Raw genomic sequence first — 10,566 nt, 5'->3', positions numbered from 1 at the left:
GTTGATAAAAGTTTTTAAATAGCCATCGATAAGGAGAGATAAAGGGGCTTTTCAGCTGCCTCCGGGAAAAAGTAGAAAACAAGGATTCAATTTTTATTCGGTAAGACAAAAAGAGAGACTATTGACCCTACATCTTTGTGTGTTGATGGTATTAGACATCAAAAATTAGTTACGAATGTGATTAATATAAAAGCAACTACCCCTCTCTTTCAAGAACAACAAGGGACCTCTTACTTTTAAACATCATAATCACCAAAAAGAAGAAATGCAAAGAAGAAATGCAAATGCCTCATCGAAATGATACCTAAAACTGTGATGCTCACCATTGGTCAATACATGGTTGAAACCAATAATATAACTATAATTCATAATTTTCATTTTAAGTTATCAACACTATTTCAATCTTAGTAAATTTTCGCAATTTTTGTTTGAAATTTCTTATAAAAAAAATGATATTATAATAAAAATACCTTATTCTAAGACTATTTTATTTCAACATACACACTTTAACATAAACATAACCATACATAACTTCAAAAGAAAAGTACATTGGTCACAAGTTACCTACAAATAAAGCTATTTGTTGGCAGCATGCAACGAAGAGAAAGGGACACCATTTTCAGCCATTCCAAATTCAAGCTACATAACAATAAAATCCTGGGACCATATTTACCAATTATATAGGGACCGTACGAAAGGAAAAACAAAAAAAAAAAAAAAAAACTCAACCTCAGCTTTTTGAACATCTTTGAACACCAACCAAACCATATCTCCTAAACATTCAAACTCTCATCATTCTATACAAGTGTCTCTAAGAAACCCAAAACCCAAAACCCAACACTAAAATGGCCACCACTCCTAGAAAGGTGTTGATAACTGGCGTTAGCAAAGGATTAGGAAGAGCTTTGGCGTTGGAGCTAGCCAACCGTGGGCATACCATTATTGGCTGCTCACGCAATCAAACTCAACTTGATTCCCTTCAATTGGAGCTTGCTAAGCTATCTTCCACAAACCATTTCCTCTTCAACCTTGACGTGGTTTGCAAATACTTCTTCTTTTTTTAATCTCACCTTTTGGGTTATTCATAAAACTTGTAGAATTTTGCAGAGATCCAACACCAAAGTTGAAGAATTTGCAAGAGCCATTGTAGAAAAGGAATTTGTTCCAAATATCATTGGTATTTCACTTCCTTTTTGTTTCAATCTCTTGTTTTGAATGAATAAACAAATAGGTAAAGGATTTGTGGATATGGTTGGCAGTGAATAATGCAGCTTTGATCAATAGAAATGGTAAAATATGGGAGGTGGATGCACAAGAATTTGATAATGTGATTGATACCAACGTGAAAGGAATAGCCAATGTTATGCGTCATTTCATTCCTCTTATGATCTCTAAGAAGCAAGGGGTTATCATCAACATGTCTTCTATTTCGGGGAGAACTGCACATGCACTGGTATTTATTTATTGTTATTATTAGTTTTTGAGAGGATGATAGTATTTATTTGGTTTGGTTCTATTTTGCAGTATTCCCCATATTGTGCATCAAAATGGGCGGTTGAAGGACTAAGCAAAGCGGTGGCAAAAGAAGTCCCAGCAGAGGGAGTGACAATTGTGAGCTTAGATCCGGGCATCATATATACTGATATGTTGGTCTCTTGTCTCGGTCATTTTGCTCCACAATATCAATCGCCTCAACATTGGTAACAAATTAATATTAATCACTAAATTTCCTTCTTTTTTATTTCTATTCCAACTTCGACCAAATGAACTAAATCTAAAAACAGGTTACACTGTTAAATATGTCACACAATCAAAATATGTCGAAATAAATAACACAAGCAACAAGAATAATTTGAGGGGAGGGAGCTTTTCTCCAAACGTACTTAACTTTTCAATTCTAGTTGTTGTGAAAATCTATACTTCTCGAGTGTTTTTAAGAGTCAAAGAACGCATTCATATATTTGATTTTATTGTTAATGAAGGGCTTCAAAAGCAGCAACCATGATTCTTAATCTTACTCCACTAGACAATGGAGCATCTCTCACCGTTGAAGATCCAGGCACTTTGCCCAATCTTGAATAATTTTCTCTATATTTATAAATTTAATCTTTAAAATATTGTAAAATTTTGAAGCGAATAACGCTAGTGTGTATGCAACAATCATGTGATTTCCATTTGTGTTATTGCAAGTATGTGTATATCAAATTCCATTTTTATGATATCTTTTACATCTCAACGACTTTATGATTTCTAGTAAAACAATATGCAAATTTTTATGTTTATCTTCTTTGGCAGGGAGAGCATGCTAATATGGACATCTTTATTTAGGAATTCATAAGGAATTGTATGATGCTCATGAAGGAAAATGAAAAAAAGACCCAGAATACCCCCAAGTTTAAAATAATTATGAACCCCTGCCATTAGATTTGCTACGTATTGAACGAGTTGATCAAAACCCCTTGTATCTTAAGATCAAATTGTTGGATTGAGCTAAAATTTGAGCATGTTCAAGAAGACTCGAGATTCTTTAGATCTAACGCATGGAATTCAAAACTAAGGTTAGTAAACCACTAATTGGAGAATTTTTTTCGATGAACCTTCTAGAATTTTCAAGTTTAAAATCAATATGATTATGGAACCATCGATGTAATGTCCTAGATTTCTACTTATCTTAAGGTCACTACTGTATACATAGCATAAACATTTTATGCGAAAATACTTCACTCAAAACTTTATTATAAAAATATAATCTTGGTCTTACATGTTATCTAGAAGGTTTTTAAATAAAATAATAAAAATTAAAAATAATATAAAGTAAAATGACCCCTACTAACCTATATGCTACTAAAAGAAATGCAAACTAACATGTACAAACCTTTAGTCTACTAAATTCAAATTGCAAACTACCCTATGTATGTGTCACGATTTCCTAGGTTGTGATGCTACCGTTAGCTGTACAGGGGAGTCTTGCCTTTACTTGGAAAAATAAAAGTAGCACATGACTTAGTATTTTAAAAAAATACTCAATAAGTGACCCCTATTGAGGTTAGATGCAAGCATATACAATCATGAGTGGGATCTATTATATTAGTCTATATTTCTACGAGGACTATCCTAAGCGCGTAATTGGATATGTATTTACTATTCTACACATGGTTCACATGTGTGAGTATGGACCCACTAGTAGATTCGCACACCTCCTAGGCCCCTTTCTTGTCAGGTGAGTATTCTCTGGTAGTTGTTGATGCCAAACACCCATTAGGCATAGCGGCTATCGTAGCAACATTATGGTAATCATAATGATCTTTTTCTACTTCGTAATGTACACATCCATACCATCATAAAAGGAGAAGGGGTATCCCTCAATGCATGAACACACCATGATGTATGAGATCCCAACATTTTCCCTTTCATTATCATGTATAATAACCCCTCTAACGATTTTCTTTATATCATATCATTTTATCATAACTTCCATGGGTATATTGGGGTTGTGCATTATGTCAATTCATTATATTGTATATCAATCGTATCATATATCATTTATGTCGAATATATGTCATATCATAAACTCATCATGTCTTCTAACGTATAAAATCATATCATGCACATATTATATCATAACATTCACATATCATGACACGAGCATGTCTTTAAACATATCCTACTGTAAACAAATCATTTCATCACATACAACACAACATTAACATATCATAACGTACACATATCATTTCATAACCGTTCAAATATACGAGCATATGACACGTGTGAAGCCATGGTCACGTGTCATCATACAACATTCAATAATAACCAAAATGATAGTAAGACCACTTACTTGGGTGGCCTTGGCCTTAGCCGGCGTTTCCCTAAATTCAAGTATGTTTGCTTTTGCTCCAAGTATCACCGATTGTCATTTCCTATTAGAACTTCCATCTCATTTTGTTAGTAACTCAAATCCCTTAACTCAATTTAACTTAAATCGAGAAATTGAATCTTATACTGACCTTAATTGCCTTGGAACGAAGTCAATTTAAGCTTCGGGATGGTCGAAATGATAGAAAATGGGCAATTTCTCCTTTACCGAGCCGAGGGAGTGATATTCCACGGAGCCGAGACGAGCAGACTGAGCCGTGTAAGCCAAAGGGATTTTCTATCTGCCGGTGTGACATGTGGCGCAACTAGGCATAGATGCGCGTGTAGGTTGTGTCAGATCGAAGCACCGGCTGTTGATGTGCAAGAGTTCCTTGTACTAGTAAAGTCGAAGGGACTCCTAATGCAGAGATTACTTGAGAGAGCGATGGAGACTTGAAGTCGAAGATGTCAGGATCATATTTATCTATCTTTCGTTTGATCTTATTATTTACTTTCTTTGTAGCTTTGTTAGCGTATGAGTTGGATACCTTACGTGCATTGGGTGAGGTGTATGACTCCTCCCATTTCATCATCAATTCTAGTATTGAAACCTGCCTCAAAAGAAATCGAGTTCCCTTAATTTGTACGGTTAATTTCTTAATAATTGGAGAGATAGCTCTTCTTGGACTTCAAATTCTTCATTTTGTCCTTCTACAAACCTTTGGGTTTGATCTACATTCACAGAGTAATTTAAGTTAAATCATCAAAGAAAATAAATCTAGTCTCAAAAGAAACTATTCCTCTTTAATCCTTTGATTTATTAGATCCTTCCTTTTTAGTGATACATTTCTTTCTACATCACTTACAAAAACAAGATCAAATGTGGTAAAAAAAAGTCTCCTCCGATTTGGATTTTCCATGAAAGAGTGGGATCTTAATCTTGATAATCACGAGGTAGTTCCTTTGGATGGTCATTCACGTTCTTCGTGGTTATCCTACCTCAAACGGATCTTCATGTTCTTCTTGAGGAGGCGTAATAGGCCTTCTTCTCGACACTCATTGCCATGGTCCTTGAGGACCTTGAATTTGAGTTGTCCTCATTTGCATAGCCTGATTTGTGTTCTCAAAGTTTTAAGTAAAGCAAGCAAAGATTTTGAATTTGAGCTTCTCTAAACCTATCATTACTAATTCTACTTTCTTCTACTTGTTCTGTCTTAGCAACACAAACCGAAGTAAGAAGCTATTGAAATCCTTGTAAGATCCTGGGTATAGCAAGGGACACCCATTAGCTTAGAACTTTTTGGAGAACCAAAAACAAAAATATGAGATTTAATGTTGAATATAATCATATGATTATGGAGGTCGTTTGTCCCGTCAATGGTATCAGTGCTGGGATGTAGAAACAAATGTCGTCGCTAGTGTATACTGTTGCTAAAGGAGTTGTAATAGAGATGAAAAGTGGAAGGGAGTGGAGTGTAACACTTATGTACCTATTACTCATGAAAAATAACTATATAGTATGAACAATAAAGATGTGGGTTAATTTATATGCATAAGGCGTGTGGGACACCATTGAACATGGTGATGATATTGAGGAACACAAGGATAGGATGACATTTGCTGCCATCTACCAAGAAATTCAAGAAGATGTCTTTCTCATGTTGGTAGAGAAGAACTCAGTAAAAACAACGTGAGAGTGTTGTGAACAATGCATATAGTCTGAAACGAATCAAAGAAGCAAATGTACAAATCTTGAGGAGCGATTTTGAGGCTATCCACATAAAAGATAGTGAGTGGATGGATGACGACATAGCATGAAAAATGTGACTGATCGACGACATGGCATAAGGTCAGGCAAAAGGAGCTGAAACCATCAAAAAGAAAAAGATATGACTCATTTACTTATTGCCTAGTCACAAGTCCACCAGTTTAAAATGTGTTTAAACGGAAGAAAGATAGTGAAAGGAATGTCAGGAGGGAATGAACTCTTCCTTCACACCGTGGAAGCATTAAAAATCATTTTGATTTTATTAAGAATTAAAATAAAGCAATAAATATGAGAGTAAGAATTCTACCTTTGTAGAAACCGCAACATGCAAATCTTCTTAATGTATTTCAACGACGTAGAAATTTTTTACATTCCACAAGATTTTCTTTGTTATGACTCGAACACAAAGTCAATACTTGTGAGAACCTTTTGAAAGAAAATCTCGAATGGATTGAAAAAGGAGAGTTTCAAGAGTATTCTCTGGAGAATTTCATTCTATTCTCGGGAGAAAGTGTGAGAGATTAGTCACCTTTTATTTAATGTATCTAATGTACCTTAATTATTTTAATAGTTAATGTATCAAATACAATTTGATAATTTCAACCGCATTTTCTTCACATTTTCGTTGAAATATATTGTATGATTGATGTCTCTGGATTCATATCATGTATTTTTCGATTTTAATATATATAATATATTAAATATTAATTTGAACACTTTAAAATTTTCTTTCAATTAAATTAAACATTTTAATATTACTAAAAGCTATTGAGGGAATCTTATGAATATGTATAAACTTCAATGATACAAATTAATTAATTAAACTTTTTAATTAATCTATTTTCATTCATTAACTATAGTTACTACACTATAGACTTACCGTTTATTTATGATTCATCTTCATCTTAAGTCTAATAAACAATTTGTTTATGATTCAATGTGGAAGGACTAAATTCCTGATATTATTTTCCAAGTTCCCTATTTAGTAAGGTCACCCAACTTAGCACTATTCTCGCACACTTTACTGTAAAGTTTTAATGGAATCCAGTACAATAGTGCTAGTATGATCACACCTAACATGCAATGCACACAAATTGAATTTAAAGTATGCGGGGCGGCATGATCAAGGCGCGATGGGTGCATGTACGTGCTCGGAACGGCCGGCGCGGTTGTTATTTGTAAAGAAAGGAAGAAAAGAATGGGGAGAAATTGAAAAAAACGAGTAAAAGATATAAAAAAGGGATGAACATGAGGACTTCCCAACTGGTCACCCAAGCACACTTAATTACAAAGTTTTAATAGGATCCAGTGTATTAGTGCTCATATAATCATACTTGACATGTAATGCGCACAAATTGCATTTAACGCATGTAGAGGATCGAGGCAACAGTGGGTGCACTATGACATGTAATGCGCACAAATTGCATTTAACGCATGTAGAGGATCGAGGCAACAGTGGGTGCACGCACGTGTGGTTGTCAGAGAGAAATTGAAATAACGAGTAAAAGAAATAAACACGCTGACTTCCCAAGTGGTCACCCAAACACGTTTAACTGCAGAGTTCTGATGGAATCTGGTGCATTAGTGCTGGTATAATCATACCCGACATGCAATGCGCATAAATTGCATTTAATGCATGCAGGGTGGCAAGATCGAGGCGATGGTGGGTGCACGCAAAAAGGGTGCAACACGAGGACTTCGCAAGTCGTCACCCAACTTAGTACGACTCTCGCCCAAGAATGCTTAACTATGGAGTTTTGATGGAATCTGGTACATTAGTGCTTGTATGATCACACCCAACATGCAATGCGCACAAATTGCATTTAACGCATGCGAGGCGGCATGATCGAGGCAATGGTGAGTGCACGCACGTGCTCGAAACGGCCGTCGGGACCCGCATAGACACGTTGGGGAGAAGGAATGCGATGGGCGTGAGCGTGCGAGTGGGGGCGGTTGCCATTTGTAAAGAAAGGAAAAAAAGAGCGGGGAGAAATTGAAACAACGAGTAAAAGAAATAAAAAAGGGGTGCAACACGAGGACTTCCCAAGTGGTCACCCAACTTAGTACTACTCTCATCCAAGCACGCGTGATGAGATCAGGTGCATTAGTGCTGGTATGATCGAGGTGACGGTGGGTGCACGGAAATTCTCAGAACGGCCGGTGGGGCCTACGTAGACACGTCAGGGAGAAGAAACGCGATGGGCGTGTGCGTGCAAGCGGGGGCGGTTGCCATTTGTAAAGAACGCTTAACTGAGGAGTTCTGATGGGATCCGGTGCATTAGTGCTGGTATGATTGCACCCGACATGCAATGCGCACAAATTTCATTTAACGCATGCGGGGCGGCATGATCGAGGCGACGGTGGGTGCATGCGCGTGCTCGGAACGATCGACAGGGCCCGTGCGGACATGTCAGGGAGAAGAAATGTGATGGGCATGAGCGTGCAAGCGGGGAGAAATTGAAATAACGAGTAAAAGAAATAAAAAAGGGGTGCAACACGAGGACTTCCTAAGTGGTCACCTAATTTAGTGCTACTCTCGCCTAAGCGAGCTCAACTGCGAAGTTCTGATGAGATCCGGTGCATTAATGCTGGTATGATCGTACCCGACATGCAATGTGCACAAATTGCATTTAACGCATGCGGGGTGGCATGATCGAGGCGACTATGGGTGCATGTTAGGTAAATCCCTAGGTTCAAATTCATTCCTAGTTTTTAGGTAACTATCTTTTCTATTAACACACAATTAGAGTGAGTGGGAAGAACGTCAAGTAGAGCCCTTTAATTAAGTTGCTCACTACTTTCCATTTTTAGGATTAAATTTGTTATATAAATATTCAACTGAATGACAAATAATCGACTTCAGCATAAATATTCTCTCTCCTTTTGTTTCATTATTTTCTTATTCGAAGAAGTTTTCCTTCGGCCATTTTTTACTCATCCGTTTTTCTCTCAATTGCTAGAAGTCAACAAGTGGTATAAAGCCTGGTTTAATCCACCGGTGGTATATTATTGCAGAGGAGTCGACTTTATCAATAGCCAAGGTGAATAGCTCAAGTGGTTAGAGTGTTGACCTAATAACACACAATCCAGTTGACTCAATCCAATGCTCGAATTGCGGGAAAAAAGGCACCTGATCAGTCGACTCAATCCAGTGCTCGAATTGCAGGAAAAAAGGCCACCTGAGTAGTCGACTCAATTCAGTGCTCGAATTGCGGGAAAGAAAGACCACCTGAGCAAGAATTGCTAGAGCAAGCTCAAGGAAAAATTCCATGTGGTCCGATCCGAGGAGGATGAGCCGACTCTTTTTATGGTGAGCACATTGGTCCTACCCGACGTCCCCAATTCCAGTTCCAAGTCCATAGAGGTAATCGACGATGGCATAACTACTCCGATGAGCGTCAATGTCGAGGAAGAGCTCCAACTGGGTGTAACAAAGGCACCAGCTGGGGAGCCAATTCAGCTGAAGGAGGAGCAGTTCGCTCAAATCGGTGAAAGAGGCGAGCAACAAAAGCACCGGAGATGGGTCCTCAACACGGGGGCGACAAACCATATGACCGAGGCCAAGTCTGCGTTCTTCGAGCTTGACTTAGGAATTCGCGGGACGGTTAAGTTCGGCAACGACTCCGTTGTCGAGATTGAAGGGCGCGACACCATCCTGTTCGTCGGCAAGGGAGGCGAGCACCACAAGCTGACCGACGTCTACTTCATCCTAAGGCTCAAGGATAACCTTGTGAGCCTGGGTCAACTCGATGAGGCCAGTTGCCACATTTTCATAGAGCACGGGCTACTCAAGATCCATGATGATTGACGGTGGCTGCTCACACAAGTTCGGTGCACGACAAACCGCCTTTACATCTTGGAGTTGGAGATAGAGCAACCAGTCAGCCTCTCGGCCAGGACCGAAGAAGTATCTTGGAGGTGGCTCGCAAAGTATGGGCATCTGAACTTTCCTGTCCTACAAAAATTACACAAGGAGAAGATGGTGGACGGCTTGCCGGCAATCAAAGGCGTGAACAAGTTGTGCGACGGGTGTCTCATCGGCAAGCAGAGGCGCACCCCCTTTCCATCTTCGGCGTCTTACCGCGCCGGTGAGCCATAGGAGCTCATGCACGGCGATGTCTGCGAGCCCATTAAGCCGGTGACCCTAGGCGGCAAGACCCTCTTCCTCCTGCTAGTCGATGACAAAAGTCGCTTCATGTGGCTGATCCTACTGCAAGCGAAAAATGAGGCGGCAAAGGCGATTAAGCGCATTCAAGCGCGAGCCGAGGTCGAATGTGAAAAGAAGATGTGAGCATTAACATGGACCGAGGAAGAGAATTCACCTCGACGAGCTTTGGTAAGTACTATGACAAGCTTGGCATACAGCAGCACCTAACGACGCTCTACTCTCTCTAGCAAAACGGGGTGGTGGAGCGCCAAAATCAAACCATCGTCGGGACAGCAAGGTCATTGCTGAGGATGGCCGGGATGCCCGGAGGTTCTGGGGAGAGGCGGTAATGACGGCCGTCTACCTCCTCAATCGGTCACCAACGCGAAGCCTCGACAGGAAGATGCCACACGAGACCTGGTACAACAAGAAGCTAGTGGTACATCATCTCCAAGTGTTCGGCTGCGTTGCATACATGAAGGACGCGCGTCCCCACCTCGCCAAGCTCGATCCCAAAGGGCTGAGGGTTGTCTTCATCGGCTTCGAACCCAGAAGCAAGGCGTACAAGTTCTATGATCCTACGGAGGGGTGAGCTCATGTGTCGCGTGACGTCATCTTTGACGAGACCACCTTTTGGTAGTGGAACAATGTGACCGAGGCAGACCAAAATCCAAATAAATTCATGGTGGAGTACCTCGTCACAGAGCTGGGAGAAGGAGAAGAGCAGTATCGGGAACTGTCAATGCCGCCATCAGCTGCACCGGGCACGCCTACGCCAACCCCAACCACAACTTTGGCT

General features: G+C 39.6%; 1 protein-coding gene and 3 pseudogenes across 4 annotated transcripts in view; 2 read left to right on the top strand and 2 right to left on the bottom strand.

The window, feature by feature from the left end:
* LOC111487991 overlaps window positions 1-10,566 on the top strand; it is a 601,695-nt pseudogene that overhangs the window by 516,238 nt on the left and 74,891 nt on the right.
* LOC111490157 (NADPH-dependent pterin aldehyde reductase-like) overlaps window positions 745-10,566 on the top strand; it is a 49,643-nt gene continuing 39,821 nt past the window's right edge. The window contains exons 1-5 of one of the 4 annotated variants that reach the window (XM_023138671.1): window positions 749-1,037; window positions 1,108-1,177; window positions 1,260-1,453; window positions 1,525-1,700; window positions 1,983-2,219. In XM_023138671.1, the coding sequence (XP_022994439.1) occupies window positions 846-1,037; window positions 1,108-1,177; window positions 1,260-1,453; window positions 1,525-1,700; window positions 1,983-2,082 (732 nt within the window). In that variant the 5' untranslated portion in view covers window positions 749-845 and the 3' untranslated portion in view covers window positions 2,083-2,219. Of the gene's footprint in view, window positions 1,038-1,107; window positions 1,178-1,259; window positions 1,454-1,524; window positions 1,701-1,982; window positions 2,220-10,566 lie in introns of those variants that run through there. The other 3 variants (XM_023138679.1, XM_023138687.1, XM_023138696.1) reach the window with 3 other exon arrangements.
* Window positions 7,300-7,418, bottom strand: LOC111494389 (annotated as a pseudogene).
* Window positions 8,107-8,225, bottom strand: LOC111494399 (annotated as a pseudogene).

The sequence above is a fragment of the Cucurbita maxima genome, unplaced genomic scaffold (assembly GCF_002738345.1).
Source record: "Cucurbita maxima cultivar Rimu unplaced genomic scaffold, Cmax_1.0 Cma_Scf00001, whole genome shotgun sequence".
Taxonomy (NCBI): Eukaryota; Viridiplantae; Streptophyta; class Magnoliopsida; order Cucurbitales; family Cucurbitaceae; genus Cucurbita; species Cucurbita maxima.
The sequence above is the reverse complement of the archived record's forward strand: the minus strand, read 5'-3'. Positions and strand labels throughout refer to the sequence as shown.